The sequence below is a fragment of the Lytechinus pictus genome, chromosome 4, assembly GCF_037042905.1.
Source record: "Lytechinus pictus isolate F3 Inbred chromosome 4, Lp3.0, whole genome shotgun sequence".
Lineage (NCBI taxonomy): Eukaryota > Metazoa > Echinodermata > Echinoidea > Temnopleuroida > Toxopneustidae > Lytechinus > Lytechinus pictus.
The window spans coordinates 5,674,882-5,700,091 of record NC_087248.1 but is presented as its reverse complement, the minus strand read 5'-3'; the positions used below and the strand labels follow the sequence as shown (position 1 = coordinate 5,700,091).

The 25,210-nt window shown below is 35.6% G+C and overlaps 3 protein-coding genes across 4 annotated transcripts in view; 1 reads left to right on the top strand and 2 right to left on the bottom strand.

Annotated features, from left to right (window-relative positions):
• LOC129259129 (cysteine and histidine-rich domain-containing protein 1-like) overlaps nucleotides 1–433 on the bottom strand; it is a 14,520-nt gene extending 14,087 nt beyond the window's left edge. The window contains exon 1 of the mRNA XM_054897414.2: nucleotides 206–433. Coding sequence (XP_054753389.2) covers nucleotides 206–404 — 199 coding nt within the window. The 5' untranslated portion in view covers nucleotides 405–433. The remainder of the gene's footprint in view (nucleotides 1–205) is intronic.
• On the top strand, nucleotides 33–17,543 carry LOC129259657 (chromatin assembly factor 1 subunit B-like). The gene is made up of 13 exons (XM_064098199.1): nucleotides 33–747; nucleotides 2,897–3,019; nucleotides 6,986–7,118; nucleotides 7,644–7,752; nucleotides 8,628–8,731; nucleotides 9,787–9,883; nucleotides 10,285–10,372; nucleotides 11,605–11,774; nucleotides 12,106–12,245; nucleotides 12,637–12,781; nucleotides 13,732–13,857; nucleotides 14,189–14,752; nucleotides 15,183–17,543. The coding sequence occupies exons 2-13, from the start codon at nucleotides 2,897–2,899 to the stop codon at nucleotides 15,658–15,660; spliced, it is 2,277 nt and encodes a 758-aa protein (XP_063954269.1). The 5' UTR covers nucleotides 33–747; the 3' UTR covers nucleotides 15,661–17,543.
• LOC129258525 (spermatogenesis-associated serine-rich protein 1-like) lies at nucleotides 16,988–25,210 on the bottom strand. 2 transcript variants are annotated; one of them, XR_010293316.1, is made up of 8 exons: nucleotides 24,692–25,210; nucleotides 23,912–24,050; nucleotides 23,258–23,364; nucleotides 22,367–22,534; nucleotides 21,448–21,574; nucleotides 20,572–20,634; nucleotides 18,266–19,588; nucleotides 16,988–17,656 (listed from the first exon to the last, which is right to left on the bottom strand). XR_010293316.1 is itself a non-coding variant. In XM_054896785.2 (7 exons), exons 1-7 carry the CDS (start codon nucleotides 24,735–24,737, stop codon nucleotides 19,477–19,479), a joined length of 762 nt encoding a protein of 253 aa, XP_054752760.2. In that variant the 5' UTR covers nucleotides 24,738–25,198; the 3' UTR covers nucleotides 16,988–19,476. The 2 variants fall into 2 exon arrangements, 1 of the variants encoding a protein (XP_054752760.2); XM_054896785.2 differs by having other exon boundaries at nucleotides 16,988–19,588; nucleotides 24,692–25,198.

Sequence of the window (25,210 nt, the reverse complement as noted above, 5' to 3'; positions counted from 1 at the left end):
ATACACGCCAAAAAACAACTCCAAGAAGTATCAGATAACAGACACTGCACAATCAATGATGTCCACGACCACTACACGGCACAGCACCACACTACACCGCCAACACCGGCTTCACTCAGTACCACCGGGCTAGGGGCCGCATAACAACGCTACCAAATACCGCTGACAAAGATTAACTCGCTTCTCATAATTGTTTTCTTCTCACCTTCACCGTCTTCCTCCAGCAAATAAACACGCCCACATCCCTTGTTGTAACACTGAAGCTTTTGTGTATTTACAGCAGACATTATGGTTATTTGTTTGCGATTGCTTTCACGAGAAATATTTGAAAATATATTGACAAAATCAAAATAAAACGAGAGTTTTGTTTGGAAACTTCTGGTAGCGACTGGTCTTTCATTCATTCAGCTTGAGCTTGTACCGGAAGTTGCAGGGGGATTGTCTCAATTACTAGTCCATTTGTAAATTCCTAGAATTGATTATTTATTATACTGAGTTGTTTTATGAGAAATATAACTAAAGGTCGATCATTCATAGATATATTGAGATATTATATATTTATTTTCCATAAAAAATACGATGATATAATATATTTTATTTGAAAATGTCACAGTGGAAATACATTAGTCTGATCTTTAAGACTAATCAATTCATTTACTGCCCTCTTGAGTTATAATTATTTTATTTCGCGGGAACTTTTGAGAAAATTCTGACACATTACCTGAAACTGTCCAAGATAAAAACAATGTAAGTATTCTTCTTTAAATGGCTGATTTCTAGTTTTTGTGCTGTGAATAATGATTGTCAGTTCATAGTTAATGTTTTCGATTGCAATTTGTTATTTATGAATTACTCTACCTGTCGTTTGTGTGGCTTTGATTGAGTGATGTTTTCGCTGTTTCACGAGACGAGATCGACCGATAGCGGCGCCCGGCTGCTAGCGCTGCCCTGCCACTGCTCTAGTCGACAGCTGGCAGGCGTCTGTTTCAAGGAGTTTTTTTAACATTTTTAATTCTGTTTTATTTCTCCTCGTTCACAGACGGCTCGCGATCGTGCAGCCGCCATTAGGGGGTAAACAATACAAAATCCCCCCGACCATGCCGACGACAGGGCTCATCGATTTTTGTCTTTATTTAAAGACGTAGACTTTATTTCATAAAAATATATAAAAGTTAGGCTTTAACTGTTAGTGTTAGGCCTAAATTTGGCTAAAAAGTAAAGAAATGGGCCAAAATAAATAAAGATTATTATTCCCTTTTGGCCTGAAATGCACAAAAACGGGGACAAAATAAGCTTAAAAGGGGAAAAACGGTGACTTCGTCTTCGGCTGTCGCTCGCGCAACTCCCACTTCCCTGGTTTATCCGAACTAAAATAGACTAAACTGTAACCATAGTCATATTGTCATTGAGCTTGAGTCCCTGACCCTGTACAGATCGAGTTAGAACTTCGGTCTCTGTAAAAAAAGTGTAATTGGTGAGTGGAGCCAACGGAGTTCAGCGGAACAACCAATAAAACAGAGACTGAAGCTTTGTTTTGGTCTAGTGAAGGCAAGAGCAGTGATATGATATGAGCCGCTTGCATGACATGCATAGCCATGATAGCGCGCGCAACAGATGTCAATTTTTTCCAATGAGGCAATCCAAATTTCTGTCTGTCTGCTGCAACTGATAGGTGGCGCACCAGATTGTGAATCCATCGCCGAAGAGGGGAAGTTCACCCCGACAAAAAGTTTAATTTTAGAAATAGAAAAAATATTTGGAGATGGTTTAAACATCTGTCTTGACTTGAACCTGGCCTAACTTAACTGTTACTGTTAGTCAGTGTTAGATCTAGCATTAAAGAAAATCCATTCAAAGAATTAAAAAAGTTATTAGATTTCGCTTTGGCCATGATATAATACGTTAGATCTAGATCTAAAGTTTATTTCTGACGACTGACTTTTGTACCATAAAATGACACAGTTTGTCACTTGGTTTTGAGAGATAATTTTTGTCCCCGATGGTTCGGATAGGTGGAGCGGAGGGTAGCGGTAGTGAAGTGTAGTGGAGCCTATACGAACCATCGCCTGAGGTAATGTGCATGTGAACAGCTTTCCTATAGAGGTCTAGATCTAGATGGATTATGGAAAAAAAATCAGTGAGTTGTCATTTTTTCAGAAAATTTAAAAGGGTTTTAGTCTAGGTCTAGCCTCTAACGTTGGGGTTTCTAGTCCTTGGGTCTAAGAACGTTAGACAAATGATTTGACAGACCCACCCACTTTTAAAAAGAAAATTAAAAAATTTGTCATCACGAACAATTAAAAAATGAAATTTATGCATTTTAATTATGGGGCAGCTGCTCGTTTATGAGATCCTAAATCAAAAAGTTCAAATTCTAAAAAAACTTCCTTAATCTTCATTGATTTTCATCAAACCTTCACCATTATTTCTTATCATTTTTTTCCTGCTATTTCCACAACAAAATTTTCATCAGGGTGAACTTCCCCTTTAAGTGCACAATATAGGTGACCATATTTACAAAACGAAACGATGTGTAGACTGTAGAAAAATACCCTAATAAATCCCATAATATGTCATGTAATATTGAGTTCAAGTGTGAAGTAGACCTAGTCCCAAGTTGCTTGTTTTAACTATATCTACTTCAACTACATGTAGATCCACACCTATGTCACAACACCAGGACCAGGTTATTTTTTTTAATCACTATAAAAATTCCTGAAACAGCACTAAATTGCTAGAATCTCTATTTTCACAAAAAAAACTAACCTATAAAATACAATTTTCTTGAAAAAGTAAGAGTGATTTTATTTCTGCAGTGAACATGAACAAGTAAATCAGATGCATCATTGCAAAGGTTTCACGATGTTCATTCATAAAATTTTCATTTAATATACAGATGAAGGTAGAAACTCCAGAGATTTCTTGGCATGGACGTGATCCTGTCTACAGTGCTGACTTTCAACCTGGGAAAAGGTCGTTACGCAGGATAGCGACGGCTAGCACAGACACAAATATTCTGGTAAATATACGACAAGCACAGATTGAAGCAGGCATGCCAGGTCTATTGCATAATTCAAGGGAGTATTTCATGAAAAGTTTTCCAGTGATGATCACTGACTAATTTGCTCTAAACCAATCACTTGCAAGGATTTGTAGCAGCATTTAACATCTGTTTGGGGAAATCACTGACAGAATTGCAAATGAAATGCTCCCTAGAGCTCTACACAGGAGGCTTTTGCTGTTTTTTAGGTAGATTTAGCAAAGCTAAATGTTATCATCTACTCTTTTCTTTTCTGTCACATGTTCCTGATATCATTTCAAAGTACAAATGTCACAGAAATTTTAATCCATCCTCTTGCAGATTGGAAGGAAAATGTCCAATATATATGCCATCTCCCCCCCCCCCCCCCCCCGTCTTAAGAAAGTATATCTGGGGAGCGTTTCATGAAAGGACTTGTCGGACGTTTTATCCGACAGTTACCATAGTAACAGTACCTCTCAGCCAATCAACATCAGAGAAAGATGTCAGATCTGACAACTTGTCTGATGAAAATGTTGATGAAACACTCCCCAGAATGCAAATTCTTTTCAATCCATTTTGATGTATAATTTGTGACTAGCTACATGTAACACAAATTCCATGGTAAATTGCTATTGCAACTTCAAACAATTACCGGTACATTTTGAAAATTTCAGATTCAATGTACAGGTAATAATAACTTAATAATAATAACTTAAACTTATATAGCGCTTTTCATGAAATCATATCAAAGCGCTTTACAATGTAGAACATACAAAATATATTAACAAAAGTGAAATTAGAAATCATATAACTAAGAGAGGAAAAAGGACACTGTAAATGGAGCTATGTTGAAAATGCTTTCTTCATGAGGTATGTCTTTAAATTAGAATGAAATGAAGTGATATTTGGGATACAACGGAGGGAAGCTGGAAGAGTGTTCCAAAGACGTGGGGCAGAGCTTGAAAAGGACCTATCACCAAAAAGTTTAGTTTTTGCTTTTTTGACTGTTAAGAAATTTTGATTTGCAGAGCGAAGGGATCTACTGGGAGTATATGCCTGGATTAATTCGGAGATATATTTTGGAGCATGTCCATGAAGAGATTTTAATGTTAGGAGTAGAATTTTGAATTGTATACGGAATTTAATGGGGAGCCAGTGCAATTGTTTAAGAGTAGGGGTTACATGGTCATGTTTTTTTGTGAGGGAAACTAGACGGGCTGCAGAGTTTTGAATTCTCTGCAGCTTAGAAATATCCTTTTCTGGAATTCCAAGGAGCAGGCTATTGCAACTGTCAAGAAGTGAGCTAATAAATGCATGAATGAGGACTTCAGTGGATGACTTTGAGAGATATTTTCGAATTTTACCAATTTTTCTTAGGGCGAAGGATGCTTTACGACAGATGCTGTTGACATGGGGACGCATTGAAAAGTTTTTATCAAACAAAACACCTAAGTTAGTAACCGTTTTAGAGGGATGTATATGAACATTTGCAATTTGAATTGGAGGTAGCTCAGGGGTATGTCTACGATGGGAAGAGATATGCAGAACTTCCATCTTGTTGTCATTAAGGAGTAGATAGTTCACAGTCATCCAGGAACGAATGGCACCAAGACAATCTTCCAGTTTCTGCAACATTCGGAGAGCTTGTCCAGACTTGAATGAGATATATAATTGTGTGTCATCAGCATATATCATAGACGAGAATCCATAGGAATGAATAAGATCTTCCAACGGTGTCGTGTAGCATGTAAAGAGTACAGGCCCGATAACCGAACCTTGCGGCACCCCCCATTTAAGTAGAGTTGGTTCAGATCGTGAGCCATCAATGATCACCTGTTGATATCGTCCAGTGATGTAAGAGTCAAACCACTTTGCTACAGTCCCAGAGACACCAAATCGTGTTTTCAGCCTGGAAAGAAGAACATCGTGATCAACTGTGTCGAAGGCTGATGTTAGGTCCAAAAGTATGAGAATAGCATCATCTCCGGTATCCAAAGCTTGTAGAATATCATCTTGAACACGAAGTAGCGCCGTTTCCACACTATGATCTTTTCGATATGCAGACTGTCGGGATGCGAGAAGGGAGTTTGCAGTAAGGTATTCAGTAAATTGATTTGAGACAACTCGTTCTATTACCTTACCCAAAAAAGGTAAATTTGAAATTGGTCTGTAGTTCCTTAAACTTTCTGCATCCAGTGACGGTCTCTTTAGGGTGGGAATGACCAAAGCAGATTTGAGCGCCGAAGGGAAGACTCCGCATTCTAGTGAATCGTTGGTAATGTCCGTGATGGCCGGTACCAGGAGCTCGAGACACTGGCTAAGAATTAGCGCTGGAAGAGGATCTAGGTCACATGATTTTATTTTATGTGACCTGATAATCTTTAGTACATCTGCTTGGGAAACTGGCGCAAACTTCTCAAGACGACGATCACAGGTTTCCCCCTCCACAACAACAGAAGAGGAAGAAAATGAAGATCTCAGTTGTTCAATTTTACTGTCAAAAAACTTTGAGAACTTCTGGGCAATCTCAGCACTTGACTGATGTGATGGCAATGATTTATCAGGCTTTTCAGCAATCATCTTGTCAATCACATGAAACAGTTGTTTGCTGTTGCTAGTGGATATAAGTTCTTGAAGATGCTGACGCTTAAAGTTATTGACAAGTTGGTAATATTCTCTCGTTGCTTCCTTCATGTCATCAGATACAACTGTTCTAGATGAACGCTTGGTCTTTCTCCATCTCCTTTCCCTTGCACGAAGGTCTTGTTTGGCCTTGTGGATTGCGTCGTTGTACCATGGAGCATAGGGACGCACTCTCACTTTCCTTTTCTTGATTGGTGCATGACGATCTAGATTAGAAGCAAGAGAGTCATTGAAAACATGTACCTTCTGGTCAATTTCCATTTCCTCTAGGTTTGTAACTGCTTCGAAGGACTCGATGATATCTAACTTGAATTGATCAATGTCAAGTTCACGTAACATACGGGCATGAATGACATTAGATGTTGGCGATGGTCTCACGAAGGGGAGTGAAAAGATGATTGCAGAATGATCTGATGGCAAAGTCTGGGTTACCACAATGTCCCTAATTGAGTGATCATTATCCCTCATAATTACCAAATCAAGAGTGTGTCCTTTAATATGAGTAGGTTGGGATATACGCTGACTCAAACCCGCTGATTCCAGTAGATCTTTAAAGTTCTTTGCGTCTGCATTTGTGTCACTGTCAACATGTATATTGAAATCACCCAAGATAACCACTTGATTCAGAAGCAAGTTGGCCGATTCAAGAAGTTTTGAGAACTCAATCAGAAAATGTCCAAATGATTGACCACGCAAGCACGATGGTGGTCTATAGATTACAAACAAAGAGAGACTTCTCTGGCTACTCATCTTTCTAGAGCTTGCAGTTACCTCAAGGCATTCAAATGTGTCAAACACATGTGGCTTCTTTTTAGTAGAAAAGGAATTTCGCAAAATTACACAGAGACCACCACCCCTCTTTCCTTTTCTGGGTAGTTTTAGTAGCTTGAAATCCTGAAGTGTATTCTGTATGCCTGCTATTGTAGGGGAGTCTCTCGTATCTGATATTTAGAAAATTTGTGTATCATACAAGTGCATACAGATTCAAGATCTGCCGATCCCTTTTACAACAAAATCAAAATTTATTGAGGCCTACTTTTTGATGGCATTAAAGTGGTCATTCACATTAATTCATACTTGACTCATAATAAATCTGTGCCTAGTTATAGGCTGTTGGATTGGTTGAGAAATGGTCTTTGACCAATGATTAAGACAAAAGATTTTAAACCATAACTGCCCTCTCTTTGGCTTTTGTAGAACTTTAGAATTTGATCAAATAAAATTGTATCATCTACAGAGATCATGAAAATTTTCTGCTCCAAGCTTATTCTAAAGAAAATGTGTTTATTCATGAGATATTTTTTTTATATTCATCTACAGGTATGGTACGTCAATGTTGATAATGATGGCAAGGCTCAACCCACATTCGCTGCTAGTCTCTCTCGTCATACCAAAGCTGTTAATGTGGTCAGGTTCTCACCTGATGGAGACATCTTAGCCTCAGGGGCAGATGGTAAGATGTTCAAGAAAGTCTGTGATCTCCACACAAGTGTGTAGTCTTGAATGTTAGATGCCTGTTTCCTCCTTATTTTCCCTTTGAGAGGTTTCCGTCCCAATTAAGAAAATTGTCATGTTCTATTTCCTACTCAAGCTCCTTTCTCTGCTCTATGAGCCACGTACATATCCCACTAACCCCCCCCCCCCTTTTTAAGACTACAATTCTCTCTCATTATATTTCTTTCTCTATTTTTTCTTCCTTTCATCTTTTTTCTCATCCACCCCCCCCCCCCCCCTCAAAAATTGTTTTGGGTGATGATTACTGAAATATACAAATTATGAAACTTTGTCAATTCATCTACTTTATCAGGAACTTGTTCAACTTTTTGTTTCATGGATATTATCTCAAATGTTTTCCTCTTCATTACGGCCTAGCATGGTGTCAAGGAAAGGACTGCACCAAAGAAAATTCCATGTTCAGAAATATCTATTTAACCTACGATAACATTTAATGATTGTATTCTCAATTTGTTTGTATCAGATGGGCTGGTAATCCTGTGGAAGCTTCAGGAGGTTGGTAACGTAGCACCGGTCTTTGGCAAGGAAGATGAAGACTGCAAGGAAACATGGGCTACAACCAAGACACTCAGGTGAGTCTACCCTCTCCTACCATGTCACACTACAGTAGACGGCAAGGGTTAAATTGATTGTTATGAATTATTTCAATGATTCAAAGTGACCATTAGCTTATAAATGAAGTTGGTACCTGAGATCTTGGTAGACACCGTTGATATTAATTCTTAGATTCTCCCTAACCCTAACTAACCATAGCTGACCCAAAGGCATATTGTCCCAACATAATTGTCATGAACCCTACATTTTAGGGGTCATGCATACAGACAAAGCCATTCCCAATTGACAAATTCTGAGTGTGAAACAATTACCTCAGTCAGATCCAATTAGAAAAAAGCCTTAAGATTTTGAAAATGTATAACAATCTATTATAATTCTCCATAGTTATAACCAAATGAAGGGATACATTTTTTTAAGACTAAAATATGAATTGAAACTTTTTCAACATATTTTCAGCCACAGAAAACACCGTTTTCCATGTAGGAAAATGATAATTCTGGATTCTAAGACTTTTTAATCAATTCTTAGTTGTATCCTGCTAATGAAACAGGGTTTGCTGCAGTAGTGTCTTTGCTTAGTTATTAATCTTAGATGCCTTACCAAAAGTTTATGCTGTTTCTTTAAGGTATTGTTTTATATGATACTGAGCATCTTTTGCTGTGTTTTGTCCATGTCGAAATGTGAAGTGCCTTGATTTGCCGCATTCAACTTGGGTGTAAACTTATTGATCAGTATGATTGAAAGTTCATATAAATGTTATGAATCAAGGTATGCAATTTGCATTAACTGTATACTAATAATGAAACCTGATTACAAAAAAAAACTTACATCCTCATCAAAATAACACTCATATCTGGTGTTCAATCAATTATCACATGATATACTTTTCCAGGGGTCATCTTGAGGATGTTTATGATATCTCCTGGTCATCCAATGGATCAAGAATGATCTCAGGGTCTGTGGATAACAGTGCTATCATCTGGGATATACAGAAAGGTAAGGACTTACTAGATGCAATCCATGATACACTTTGATATGATACAATACTTGGCACATTAAAATCTGTTGGATGGAATCTGTACACTAGCCTTAAATTTCACCAATTTATGGCAATGCCAATTCTGTTTATAAGGCACACTCATGTGTTTTCCCCCTAAAAGGGATATTTTAATGATTGTTTGTAAAAAATTAATGAAGAGGATTTGTATCTCCCTTACAGTGGTTGATAAAATACTTTAACAATTAAACCAGAAATCAGAATTAAATTAAATTATTAAAATCAGAATTGTTTGTAAGAATTAATAGAGAGTAAGGAATCATAACACAAACCCGCAGCTAGAGATGAAAAGTTATGATATTTGCATTTGAAAAAGGGAATATTTTAAGGACTGTTTGTTGGAATTCTTGAAGAGAATAAGTATATCACTAATCAAAAGTTGGCACGATTATTCATCCCTGGGTAAAGACATGCAAGATTAATTTTCTAAATGTGTAGAAAACTGCATATAGCATAGGAGGGGGTATTAATCACCTTCTTTGGTATGTTTTCTGTGCCTTTACTCCTTTGCCTTGTCTCTTCATTTTTATTATTTTCCTTTTCTTTATTCGCGCCCCGTTCCCCTGTTTTGCACCCCCTGAAAGTGGCATCCGAGGCACTTGCCTCCCTTTCATCCCCAGATACACCACTGCATGTAGTATTATATTAGTCACATTGGCATGCAAGATATAGCAGGTTCTAATCCTGCTGATTCTGAATTTTTTGTGACTAATTTTTTCAGACCAAACAGGCAACATTAGGTACTTGGTGTAAGGTAGAAATGTCTTTACATCAATTAAGTTGTTTCCTACTTATAAATTGTAGGGTTTCATTTATTAAATAGATGGAATGAATGTTTTTTAAACCATAAATTTATTCAAGGTATTCAAAAGTAAATCCCCGTGTCGACTGGAAGAGGATTGATCATATTTTCTCTCTCTAAATATATATTTTTTTTTTTTCAATATGAAATACAGTGATCATTTAGAATCTAAGTGATATATCTATCTTTCAGGTGAGAAGTTGTTTCTTCTAAAGGATCATAGAAGTTTTGTTCAAGGAGTAGCCTGGGATCCTAAGGATAGATTCTGTGCTACAATCAGCTGTGATAGGTATGTTTCATTCTTTGTAAAATGAAAAAAATATTTGACCTTTCTATCTGTGGTTAGCATGCAATTGCGTGACAAGATCCAGGGGAACAGATTTATAGCAATGCTTTGTTGCAAATACTTTAGTTGGTTTCATGTGGGGGTTATCAAATTAAAACATTAATGAGATTTATTGCCAAGTCTCTGGAAGAAATGAGCTGATCAGGAATTGATTTTGATCAGTTATTTTGGTTGGTAAAATTACAATAATAGCAAATTTAGTGCAACTGTTCAATATGTATAATAATGTGGCATAACTGGCATTACTCTCTCGATAAATCCACTCTAAGGACAAGCCCTTTGTTTATTTACTCATGAATCCAATCGTGATTAATTGAATTGACTAAATTCTCTTTAAATCACAGATCAATGAGAGTGTACAATCTACTCAACAATAGATGCATTCATCATGTCAACAAACTCACCATGGCTGCAGCGGGTAATAATGGAGAGGTTAGTTACCAAAGAAAACTTTTTCCAAATTTCTTTCAAATTTTAATTATTTCATTTCAAGGTAGTTTGATGACATTTACACTTACTTGGTGTGCATTATTTATTTATTTGTTTTTCTTTTTATAAACAAATTTTCTTTCTGTGAGACAGAAATAATTGAACAAATATCCGTACAGCTTGATTAAATACAAAGAACACTACTATACATTAAAAAAAATTGCAGTATTTCTTTAAAAAGGCATGGTAAATTGAGATTCCATGAACTATGTTCCTTTCTGTGGAGGTCCTTAGAGCTAAGACTAGATTGTCAGTGAATTATTGACAGAAAGAATCTGTATAATTCAGATGATACATATGATATTTTCATTATTATTTTCTTATCCCATAACTAATTGATAGGATATGACAAAACAGCATCGTACATGTATGTTCCATGATGACACAATGAAATCATTCTTTAGACCCCTAAACTTTAGTCCTTATATCTCATTGGTAGGGTATGACGAAGCAGTACCATATGTTTCTTGATAACACCATGAAATCATTCCTTTTACCCCTAACCTTTAGTCCTTATATCTCATTGACAGGGTATGACGAAGCAGTACCGTATGTTTCTTGATAACACCATGAAATCATTCCTTATACCCCTAACCTTTAGTCCTTATATATCTCATTGATAGGGTATGACAAAGCAGTACCGTATGTTTCTTGATAACACCATGAAATCATTCTTCAGACGCCTAACCTTTAGTCCTTATATACCTCATTGATAGGGTATGACGAAGCAGTACCGTATGTTTCTTGATAACACCATGAAATCATTCCTTATACCCCTAACCTTTAGTCCTTATATCTCATTGATAGGGTATGACAAAGCAGTACCGTATGTTTCTTGATAACACCATGAAATCATTCCTTATACCCCTAACCTTTAGTCCTTATATCTCATTGATAGGGTATGACAAAGCAGTACCGTATGTTTCTTGATAACACCATGAAATCATTCCTTATACCCCTAACCTTTAGTCCTTATATCTCATTGATAGGGTATGACAAAGCAGTACCGTATGTTTCTTGATAACACCATGAAATCATTCTTCAGACCCCTAACCTTTAGTCCTTATATGTCTCATTGATTGGGTATGACAAAGCAGTACCGTATGTTTCTTGATAACACCATGAAATCATTCTTTAGACCCCTAATCTTTAGTCCTTATATATCTCATTGATAGGGTATGACGAAGCAGTACCGTATGTTCCACGATGACACCATGAAATCATTCTTCAGACGGTTAAGCTTTAGTCCTGATGGTGAGCTTCTTATTGCTCCTGCTGGTATCCTGGAACTAGGGGACAGTGTCCTCAATACAACCTATGTATTCTCATCAGCATCCTTCTCAAAGTAAGTCCAAATGCAATTGCCATTGCAGAAAATCTCAATGTCAATTTGAATGATAATTAAAGCGGTTGTAGTTTGTCAGAATTTCTAAAGGTAATATTTTCTGTGTTATGAATTGATTATTCTGGAAGTTTTTGACTATACATGTAGCTTTTAGATACTAGTAGTTAAAAGAGCTTAGGCAGTTCGTTGTCAATGTGATTATGCAATATACATCTCAATATGCAGAAAAATACTACAAATCTAGCTCCCAGAAAGGTGGAAGTTCTAGATTTATAAGATGTGTTATTCAGGTATTGATATTGCTTTGTTAAATATTTCAAATTTTTTCCAGACCTGTTCTACACTTGCCATGCCCTACCAAGGCCACCATCGCTGTACGATGTTGCCCAGTATTGTTTGAACTCAGACAGGAATCAAGCGAGGCTGATTCTACCACAGCAACACTGGAAAAGAAAGCAGAGCAAAAAGATGGTAAAATATGCTATCAAAATTTCAAAATGATATCAACAGCTCCAACCTTTTTTAAATGGTTTAAAAAGGGTCCAGCACCATTCCATTTGATCTAGTGAGGCATTGCAAACATATACAGGATAATGTGATTCTTTCAAACAACTTCTTAATGATATTTAACATTTAAAGTCCACCTTCTGTCTAGTAACCTAATACACCCCAAGTTGCACTTATTCCCTTGGTTTATTATGATCACAGTATTCAAATGATTTTTTTCCTCTTGCAACATTGAGATGAACCTTAAATTTTGGTAATTTGAAAGAATGAGAAGGAAATAACTTGACATAGTTTTATATTAAAAGATATATATATTTGCAACAAATTTGTATTTCTTTTTCTCTTCCCTCCCTAGAACCAATGGAGACCGATGCTAACACTTCTCAGGAATCAAATGGAGACGGTCAAGAGAAATCGGATCCTAGTAAAGATGTTCAAGATAAATCATCTACCAAACCATCAGAGCCTGAGACAAAGGATCAATCTTCACAGTTATTTGAGTAAGAACCTCAGTACTTCATACTTGATTCTGTAGTTGTTAAAGCTTTTAAAAGGAGCAAATACACACAATTTTTATGTCTGACCGTCCATATGTGGGACCACCCTGAAATTATTTGTTTCTGTTTTCAAGTTTGCATGAAAATTTGTTAATCTCTTAATATCATAGCTTTAGCAGTTTGTGTTGTGGAGTAAAAAAGGTTGATTGTTGTATGGAAATACCCAGCAGCTTTCTTCAGCACTTGCATTGAATTGCAATATCTTAAAGGGCCCAGCCACTGACAAATCATGGGGAAATTGAATCAATACAAAATTTGCAAAAGGCCAGTTGACTTGCATAATATAATCCATCCGTCATGAGCGCCCGTCGGACTAATGCGATAAAAGTTCGGACAGCGCGAATCTGACCGAACTCGTGATGGTTATTTTCTTCGGATCATCGCAGTTCCAGTTTCCAACAATCCCAATTCCTAGACTCATAGCAGGTCTCTTGATTGCTAAACCAAAATACATAACCTCTGAGAAGTTACATGTTTCAAAGTGAAAACATGCAGTTTACTTCTGGTTGGTTAGTCTACTAACTATTGCTCTCCTACAGACCTCCCAGACATGCCAGCGTCTATTACATAACACCCCCAGGCATGCAGCCGAGTGAAAGACTTGAATCCCTTCTCTTTTCTGAGATAAGCCTTAATTTCCCCATGATTTGTCAATAAAAGGTCGCTTTAAATGCTTTTTAGAGAAAGCTCTTGAAGTAATATATTTGTGAAATGTGCATTTGCTGGTATTTGTTAATGATGTGTGTGTGGGTTTCAGCATTTATTGTTTTTGTGTGTGTTACATCATTTTAAATGTTTTTTTATGTAAATATTATGTCTTTATTACCCTGATACATGCAACCTAACATATTTCATTTATGATATTAATGTTTGATTTGTGATATTCTCATCAGCTTGCCTTATCGGATGGTGTTTGCCGTAGCAACGGAGGACTCTCTGCTCCTATATGATACCCAGCAAAGCATTCCATTTGGTCTCATCTCAAACATCCACTATCATCAGCTCAGTGATGTCACATGGTTAGTAATACATGGGACTGTAGTTTGTGTGTGCATTACATTTTCTTTTATTTTAATCCACAAAGAAAGTATTAAGTTTCAAGAAAAGTAATGAACACGGTTTTCTCGCCTTGAGCACATAATCAATGTGGATTTGGCGCTTTAGAAATACTCTGTATTATTATTATTATATATTTATGTAATAAAATCCAATCTTTGTTCTTTTTTTAAATTTGATTTGCTTTTTTCTCCTACCCTCATTTTTGCTGGGGCATTGGCTTTGTATGTAATTATGATCATGTAATGTTCCAATTGAATTGAATCTTTCATACGCTTTATATATCCTTTACAGGTCATCCGATGGCAGGATATTAGCTGTCTCATCAACAGACGGCTACTGCTCCTTTGTGACCTTTGAACCTGATGAACTTGGTGTTCCATACGTCTCTCAACCGGTCCCTACCCCTTCACCCGCTGCATCTGTTACTACAAAGGTTTCACCTTCACCTACTCCTGCACCTGCTGCTGCAGTATCTCAGGTCCAATCCAATCAGAATGCCGGGATTTCAAAATCACCCAATCAGAATGCAGGGATTTCAAAATCACCCAGCCAGAATGCAGGGATTTCAAAATTACCCAATCAGAATGCAGGGATTTCAAAATCACCCAATCAGAATACAGGGATTTCAAAATCACCCAACGTGGTCACAGAGATTTCAAAGTCACCAAACCAGACTGCAGGGATTTCAAAATCACCCAATCAGGCTGCAGGGATTTCTAAACCAGCAAATCAGCAACCGGTTTCTAATGGCACGTTGCCTAATCACCCAGCCTCTACGAGTGTCAAACCTGTAGGAATGAATGGAGCAAAGGAACCCAAGAGGATCACACCAGTAATGATATCAGGACCACCTGGGTAAGTCAAGAAAAAAGGAATTAGGGTTTTGGTTACCCACTCCTTTGAAAGAACAGTTTTTATCATAAATGTTTTGTGATGGAATATGAGGCTTTCACAAAAAAAACTCTCCCTCTCTCTGCACCCAAATGAAATGAAATCAATTTTTTCTAGTTTGGAAATCAGTATTTTAGTTTGATCTGTGTATAAGTGTATTACCAACTTCTACTATGATACCCTATTTACTAATTATGGATTGTTTTTTTCTTCTGCCATCTGATTTTATTGGAGTACTTTTTTTTCACATCCTAAAAATAATTTTTTATCCTTATAAGTAGAGTCTGTATTTCATAGAAATACTCAGCTTTCAATTTTTTCTGTTGGTATTTGTATTATTGCAGTAAGTATTTTCATACAATTTTAAAAAAATTTGTACTTTTTTTTTTTCTAGGTCAAAGCCACCACCAAGGAGAATCCAGTTGACTACATTGTCCTCCCCACCTTCCAACCAAACTGCAAATTCTTCATCCTCATCCTCCTCCTCTACAAATCAACCCTCAAAAGAAGATCATCCATCATCATCACCGTCGTCATCCAGCGTCAAGACAACACCCACACCTAGCAACCAGCAGAATGATGTTCCTTCTGTATCTGGTATAAACACTGTACCCGATGAAGACAGTGAAGCAGATGAAGACATCATTATACCCGACGACGATGAAGATGACGAAGATGATTACGATGATGATGAGGACAATGAAGACGTGGTTGATTTGACTGCAGAGAGTGATAGCGATGAAGCAGAAGAGATGGAAGTCAAGGAAGACATTCCTGTGAAGCAGGTCCAGATGCCTCCGAAGCCGATCGTCATGCCTCCAAAACCTGTGGCTCCTGCTCCAAGGAGGATAAACACCATCAAGCTCGTCTGACTGAAACAAAGCTAAGAATGTGTGGAGTGAACTCTTATTTCAGTGACTCCTGTGACGAAGCAGCTTGACTTGCAAGACTAGTCAAAGAGATAAAGGAGAGAACTGCAAGCCAAGAACTGCTTGTGTCGCTTTGGTTCTTTTGTCTCAAGCCTCTAAAGGATCATTGTGTTTCAGTGTGGATAATTTTGGCTTTGATCTGTTATCTTCTCAAAGATTTGAAAGATTTATAACACTTGCTTCGTGATCCATGCAACCATTTGATAAATCACTCTCATACACCTATGACGTAATTTGCTACAAGTATATGAAATCATGATTGGAAATGTGAATCTCTTCATATTGAAGTAGGTTTAAGAGTGCTTCTGTGCTTAAGAGTGCTTTTGTATACCATAGATAGAGGGACATCATCTATCTATCTTTGGATTTATTAACATAGCCTCAGTTTGATTGTACACGTAATGAAATGCAAAGGTCATTCTCCTTTGGAATAATTGATCATTTGTTTGAACTTGCACATCGTTTCAACATCAGGATGGTGTTTCCTGAAAGTCATCAGCACTGATAAAACTATCAGCTCTTACAATTTAAGTGAAATTGTTGGTTTTGATTAGTGGAAAAACACCGACCTCAAATTGTTCCTTTACTGTCAGGAGATTACAACTTGTCGGTGTTGAAAACTTCATGAAACGGTGTCCTTATGCATAAGAATATGGCAAGAAAAAAGGCATGACAACCTCATACCATGTAATCATGAATGTGTGGTCCAATATTAGCTAGCATTTTGCCAAAACAGCCTTAAAATGGCAATTATGCACAACAAAGGACTTGAATATTTATGACTCAAGGAAGGATTGAAATATTGGAAGCACATTTCATTTCTAAAATACTAAGAAATTCAAAATCATATCAGATCATATCAATAGCAGGGCCCGCTGGGAGAACAGTTTTCGGAACTGAAGTGGCTACCTTGGGTAAATATACCTTTATTATTATTATATTGTAGCTCATGATATGCCATTTTACTTCACATACAGTGTATGTAGAACTCTCATTGAAATGATTTAAAATATATTGAGTAGATGGTCTTTCTTTCTCGCTAGACTCTGTAGGATTGTTTCACATCCTCGTCCAATCTATCTGTGTGGACACTATGAAACTGGTTCCTGATTCATAAAGACTACATGTAGATGCACTCTGTTTGTCAGGTCTTCTAATTGGTTATTTTACAACCTCATGTTCTTATCTAATCTGACACAACCCACATTGTTTTGTACAGAGAGGGAGAAGAGGAGACATCCATATACAAGAAAACACAATGTAAATATGGTTTTTTTATATTTCAAACATATTTATTTCTAAAAAGGACAGTGTTGTCCTGTAGAGAATATTTACAAGTAAAAAAGGTTACATTCATTTGTTAATGTAGCAATGCTTACGGTACCTATGTACATTTACATGGTATTATAAAATTAGATGACATGAAATCATGAAAGATGTATAAAAAAAAGAGAGTTGATTGATGATTCAGATGTAGTAAATATTTAAATATTCTAATCTACATGTACAAACATTTGACATTTCAGTATAAAAATATGTAACGGAAAATACAGAATGATGTGTCTTACAAAACTAAATCTCGCAGAAATTTATATCATGTAGAGGTCGTCACAGATTTCCTACTGTACTAATAACTAAATGCATGTAAATTCAAAAGGCATTTATATTTCATACTCTAAATGGAATGGATTTTATTCAATACAAGAAATAATACCTAAATGTATTGAAGATCTGTAAAAGGTTCGGCCTTAACACAGCTTATGTAAATATCAGTGTTTAATAGATGAAATTAGAAAAGTAATAAATATGCCAAGTCTTTTCTAGAATTCAAGAATGTTCTCTGTGATTGTTTATCAGCATGGAATGATAACATTTGTAATTCTTAGGTACATTTTTTTTTCTTTGTGGATATCTCATCGATAAATGTTAACAATGGCTGCTATCATTAAAGGACAATCCATCCCAACAAAGAGTTGATTTGAATAAAAAGAAAACAATCCAAAAAGCAAAACACTGAAAATTTAATCAAAATCAGATTTATAATAAGAAAGTTATGACAGTTTCAAGTTTCGCTTAATTTCCCAAAACAGTTATATGCACATCCCGGTTGGTATGCAAATGAGGGAACTGATGACATCACTCACTATTTCTTTTGTATTTTATTATATGACATATGAAAAATTCAGATTTTCTCCTCATTGTCATGTGAAACAAAGTTTTATTTCTCCCTAAACATGTGGAATTACCATTGTTCAACATTAATGGTTTAGTAAAGTTGGTCCTTTTTGTGAAATCTGTAAAAATTGAAATATTGTATAATTTAAACAAATAACAATAAAAACAAAATAGTGAGTGAGGGACATCATCGATTCTCTCATTTGCATATGACTAAATTGTGAATATATAACTAATTTCTGAAAAATAAGCGAAACTTTAAAATGCCATAACTTTCCTATTTTACATACGATTTCGATGAAATTTTCAGCATTATTCTTGTCTCATTTTTCTCTATTGATTTAAATCAACGTTTTTCTGAGGTGGACTTGACCTTTAAAGGGAAATCCTACCTTGGAATGAGGTACTAGTATAATGTGACAGCATAAAAAAGTTGAAAAAAGGATTGTCGAAGTTTGAAAGGAATAAGAAAGTTATGGCTTTTTGCAGACTGAGATCATTAAAAAATTCATAAAAGATAAAATATCCTGAGGAAGTTTTGAAAATATGGCATTCCAGTATTTTTTTGTACTGGAGCAAATGGAGGAGTGTTATTATCTACTTTTGTTCAAACTTTCACCTCAACATTTCCGCTTCTCTTAATCTTAATTTGGGTCGGAATTCCCTTTAATTACTCAAGATTACATAACATATTCTGAAGTTGTAGTCAACATATATGGTAATTCTATGCTACGATACTGGGAAGCCAAATGTTAAAACTATTGTTTACTTTGTGAAGAATATTAAGGTAATTATTACCAGGAACACTTTCATAAATGCAAAGCAGAGACTCAAATTTGACACTTTAATAAATGATACCATGTCTTGGGTGGAGGCTAGACTTCTAACCCTACAATGTGTGTGCATGGTTGCATCTAGTCTCACTACTTCAGACTCTGCAATGTGAAATTTCATTTTTTTTTTAAATGACCTCAGCATACCACCCCTGGAGTTCCTAATAAAGGTTATGACTTTTGATTGTCAATCAGTGAACATTTAAAGAATTTCAATAAACAGGCAAAAGTGAGACTTCAAATTGGAACAAATATCCCTGAGAAATTTGCCCCATAATAAAAGGAATTAATATTAATAGGGCCAAACAGTATGTGAACTCAATAGCATAATAACAGACTTGTTTATAACAATTTAATGAATATAAAACATTGATTGCTTAACTAAATGATAATAAAGGCATTTTGCAGGGAACAGGAACTAGTATCATTTTGGTAACATAATTGGGCTTTCATCTAATTTGGCCAAAGCTGCAAAATAATTTATTTTTGAAAAATGTGCACAGAAGAGTAGATTTACGGAACAAAAAACTACAAAAATACTCTGATTCTTCTTATCAGAAAAATGTCACATATGCACTGACTTAACAAACTTTGAAACAAATACATGTACCTCGCACATGTTAATCACACACAACGACTAAGTTTTAAACTTTGTTACATATCCCACATAACGTTAACAAAACAAAAGAATGAAGCACTCTGCATTGAAGCGGCCATCTTGGATTGTCACACAATAGTGATTTCTTTTAATTCAGAAGGACGTTGCTAGGAGTTGAGGTGCTGGTTTCCAGTCATTGAGGCTGATAACAGAATCTACTTCAGTTTCATATTTCCTTCTCCTTTCCTTCATATTGAAAGGCTCACTGAAAAACAAAAAGAGGGTAAAATAATAATGATAAAATACAAAGGGAACACATATTTTAAGGACAAGTCCACCTCAACACAAAGTTGATTTGAATAAATAGAGAAAAATCCAATAAGCATAACGCTGAAAATTTCATCAAAATCGGATGTAAAATAAGAAAGTTATGACATTTCAAAGTTTTGCTTAATTTCACAAAACAGTTATATGCACATCCTGATCAGTATGCAAATGAGGAGACTGATGACATCGTCCACTCACTATTTCTTTTGTATTTTATTGTATGAAATATTCCTATTTTCTCCTCATTGTCAAGTGACACAATGATTAATTCCCCCTGAACATGTGGAATTAGCATTTTTTATACTATATGGTTTGGTCAAGTTGGTCCTTATGGTCAAATCTGTAAAAAAAATGAAATATTGTATAATTCAAACAATAATAAAACAAAAGAAATGGTGAGTGAGGGACATCATCGACTGTCTCATTTGCATGTCACTGAGTTGTGCATATCACTGTTTTGTGAAAAATAAGCGAAACTTAAAAATGTCATAACTTTCTTATTTTACTTCCAATTTTGATGAAATTTTCAGTGTTATGCTAGTTTGATTTATCTCTATTTGTTCAAATTAATATTTTTCTTGGGTGGACTTGACCTTTAAACATATCCGATGACAATTCTGATACACTGTCCTTTTCTCTTAAATTCTTACTTTACTTTTTTTTATAGGCAAGAGTCTAGATGTCTTTATCCATGTTTTTTTTCTATTTAATATGTCATAGAAAATTGTTTCATCCCCTTCCAGTTGTTGTTTTCATTTACATTTCACATAGTACAGTACAGGGTAAACTCAGTGTCTGTAAAGACTTCAATAGAGAGATTTGACAAGTGATATTCATACGCAGGTGATTGAAATGGTTGAAGCTACTTCCTGATTATTTATTTGATTCTATGACATTGTGAATTGAGGAAACAAAACTCACCAGTATTCTGTCGGTAGGTCCTGAAGCGGAACGAATGTGTCAGGTTTTAATTTGATAGTACCACTGGAAACAAAAGAAAGGTTGGTAAATAAGTTAACTCTTTTCACACCACAGTTAGTTAGCTCTGAGAGACTAATGTGTATCAATCGAAGCCAACAGGTACCCAACTAAAGTAAAATATATGTTTTTTGTTTTTTAAACTTTCTCAAGCATTGCATTGACTGAAGATGTTAGGACATTATCTTTGCACGTAACTTTTTTTATATCCAATCAGTAAATTTGTAAGATAAGTTCCTGAATGGCCCTTTTTAAGAAAAATACAAAGATTACTGAGGGCACTAAAAAAATCTAACCTATGATTTTCCAAAAGAGAATCAAGGAATTGAAAAAAGAATTTGTAAGATTGGAATGTCAGCATAATTCATATTATAAACCCTTTACAAATCTTCATCCTCAATCTACATCTATTGTTTCACAAGAACAATTTATTTCATTTAAATCAAACTAGCAACTGGGGCCGCGGAAACGGGGGAAGGGGCTGGGTAGGCTTCAGCCCCCCCCCCCCCCCTTTTTTTCAAAACCGTGTACAAAATGTAAAAACATGACCATCAGGGTCCCGTAACAAAGGTTCGCGATTAATCGTACGCTTGATTTCTACGATTGATTGTACATTGTAGCCAATGGAATCAATCGTAGAAAAATGTTCTACGATCATTGCTAAGCTTTGTTTTACAGGCCCCTGATCATGTTTGTTTTTTCTTGGTCAGCGCCTTCCCCCCCTTTCAAAACCATTCCGCGCCCTTTAGCAATATGTACATTCCGGCATTTAAAACAGTGAGGTTACATAGAATGATGTCAATCCTAATAGAGACTTACCCGAACGTTACGACTGGTCTGGTAGAACCATAATGATGGAAGTTTGGAGAATATTCTGGGGCCTGGTAGCTTTTATCACCACCAGAAGCAGCAGGAAACTCACCTCTTCTCTCCCATACTGAATTCACTGGAAGAAACAAACAAATAGAAACAAAGTGTGAATAAGATTGGAGAAGTCTCCCTAAAGACTCTTTGTTTTCAATGCACATTTTAAATCTTCTTATTTAAACTGAAAATGAATGGTGAATAGACAATATGTTTTACATATTTGAACAGTCGTAGATTGATAAAGCGCTATATAAATGCCAATTATTATTATTATTATTACATAAATGTATGTACGCAATGCAAACTTGTACACTAACCCAACATTAAATATATGTTATACATCTATATTCGCTATGAAGTATCAATTCTTTGAAAGGAAATGAAGAGTGATCTTTTTTTTTTAGCTGTGTTGATTGCAAGATCTTCAAATGAATACACTCTGATTATACTTTTTTTACATTTGAAATTACAAATGAATGACAAGGGAAATTCCCACTGCCTATGATCTTGCAAGAAGTGAAAAAAAGCATGAATGGGAGAAGAAAGAAGGCAACATAAATAAATAAAAAAAGTGATATGGGTTGAGTAACTCTATATGATAGATTATTCAATTAAGACAATTGATGTAACCTTTAATTTAACCCCCCCCCCCCCCCCTTCACCCTTCTCCCATCAAAATACCCTGGCACTGCCCCTCCTTGCAAAATGTGCTCATTTTTTTTAAAGATATATTAGAAATCTCTTATTTTTTTACTTCTCCCATTGAAGAAAAAAAATGACCATAGATTAAGCAAGGGATTGTTCTTGCCAACAATGCTTTAGATCATTTAGATCACTCCAACTGAATAGCTGTACTTAATTGAAGTCTTACATTTTCTATTCTTGCCTAGCATCATAGAATGAGTTATTTCTGCTGCTGATGTTGTACTGGCTAGGTGCTTTGCTTTATCGCTCTTCACAAACTTGCATCTCCTTCCTATATGATAGCCTTCAGGGTATGTCGTCCACTCTGTCGTTGTTGTCACAGAAGAATTTTTACCTGGAGGGAAGAGGAATAAGTAATACAGTAAACTTACACTTTCAAAATGTCTCAATGACAAAATGAGACTTGATAGAGAGGAACCTGAAAGAGTTGATACCAGTGAAAAAACTGAAACTAAATTGGACAATTGGAAGATTTTGTTCCCAAGTTGAATTACAGGGCACGTGATGGCTGGTTTGCTAAATTAAACAGCCAGAGAAATTAAGCTACATTTCTGTATAGTGCTTAAAAATTTCTATAAAATAATGAAGAGGTTAGGTGCTATTTGAAATGAGCAAACTGGCATCCATATACCATCAAATAATTAAAATTATAAAATATAAACACATTATTATGACTTAACCTCACCTAAAAGTGAAAAGGTAAATTAGAATCAGAAGTATAAATTGGATTTGCTAAATTAAACAGCCAGAGAAATTAAGCTACATTTCTGTATAGTGCTTAAAAATTTCTATAAAATAATGAAGAGGTTAGGTGCTATTTGAAATGAGCAAACTGGCATCCATATACCATCAAATAATTAAAATTATAAAATATAAACACATTATTATGACTTAACCTCACCTAAAAGTGAAAAGGTAAATTAGAATCAGAAGTATAAATTGGAACATCATACATCAAATTGCACAAAATTATGATATGGAATCATTTATACTCAAAAATCTACTTGACTATAAAAGTGTATGATTATTAATGACAAGTTTTTCGGGGTTTTTTTACCTGGAAAGCAGCGCAACTTTGGCAATGTAACTTCCTCTGGATACTCTCCTGTATAAGTCTTAGGAGGAGGAATAAATCTTGCTCTAGATGACCAATCAAGACCATGGCTGTTGGGTTTAAAAAGGGCAATAGTGATAAAACAATTGATTTACATATAGGTGAATGAAAATGTCTATAAAAAGCAAAAATATCTTAATAAATCTGATTTATGTGCACAAATAGATGATGAATTCCATAAATGCATATATATAAATGAATACATAAATGAATAGATAAATGAATGAGCCCATTTAAATTAGCTAAGTTATCAATCAATTGATGAAATAGTGTAAGCAATAGATGAAATATTGGTGTATTCATTTCACCAATTTTGGTTAGAAAAAAAAATGAAATGGTATTATCAAAGATAATTTGCTATTCAGATTTGAAAGGAAATGACACCTTATTTATTAAAAAAAAGGACAATGGGACTGATTATATATTGTGAAATTTCATTCTGTTTGATTGTTTGCTTTCCATTCTGGCTATTATTGGTAAAAAAAATTAAGGACTACTCCATGAGATGAATTAATTTCAGAATATCCCAGTCATGGGAGCTCATTCAGCTCAGACAATGCAGTTTACCTAAAAATAATGAGAATATTTTTTACTTACTCTGTATATTTGACCTCTTGTTTTGTTACATGTGGATGCCAATCAGGTTGATCTCCATAGCCTGGGTTTATATATCTTCTTCCTCTTCCTTCTTCCTCTTCATAACCTCTACGCTCATTGAAATGTCTTCTTTCTCTCTCTGCATGATGAAAGATTTAAAAAAAGTTGTATAACTGGAAGTATGAACTAAGTAATATGATCAGAAAATATATCAACTTGATACTGAAAAGTTGATAAAGGTATTTCATTGCAAATAATTATTGCTTTAGCCTTTTTCATATCTGTTTTTTTATGTTGACTGTCTCATTCTCAATTTTAAAGTCTTGACAAATAGAGTTTTTTTCTTTATCAAAATAATCATAAAACAAAAACCAAATTTCTACTCATCGAGGACGATAGAGAGGGGCTGAGAGAGCAACTTCACTAAAGAACAAAAAATGCTCAGTGGGCCTCGAGTCTCATTGACATTACATGTGCAACTGCTACAACTTATTTATATTTAGACTTGAATTCAAAACGGATCATTAAAGTACCATAAATATTCATAATAGGCGTATTTAGTGCAATCAAAATAAAATAAAATGACAAAATGTTCATCTTTTGCCAGGCAGCTGAAAATTCATGGGCCCCGGGAGCCATGGGGGCATGGCCATGGCCTGGGGCTCTGTGTCTGTGAGATAGAAAACAAAAGATCAAAGCTCTATCAATCATTATTCATAATGACTAGATTATACTGATAGATCTATGCTATTTAATCAGTTTAATTACAAAATTACATACCACGACGTCCGACTTTTCCAACTGCAGTTGTGACATGAACTGCCATGTCCAAGGCTGCTTCTTCAAGTTTCAGTAAAGCCAAGCACCCTCAAAATCTCATTAGCACAGTGGGCGTTAGGCTGACCTTGGCGTCCCACGAAAACCTAGGCCGGCAGGCCAGGCTCAAAGTCTGATCGTGAACCGCTGAAAGAAAAATCTCTTCCGGGCTTCAACCGAGTAAACTAATGACAATTTCACAAGTTTTCTCACAAAAATAGCAGGTTCCAATTTAGCATCCAATATTTTCCAATAGATAAAAGAATATTTGGATGATCCCTTTGATGATTCATGTGATATTTTGCCTAATGTAATGAAGGTAAAAATATTGTTTACTTCAGTCGCGAGAGCACGGGGTTGCGGTCAGTACCGGTACACGTAAAACCAATGAGCGTTTACTGTTGCTACGCGATCGCCAAACAACAGGGGTAAAAGACCTGTTGCTTGGGGAGCTCGCTCGCGAGTGAGAATGATTGATTGATT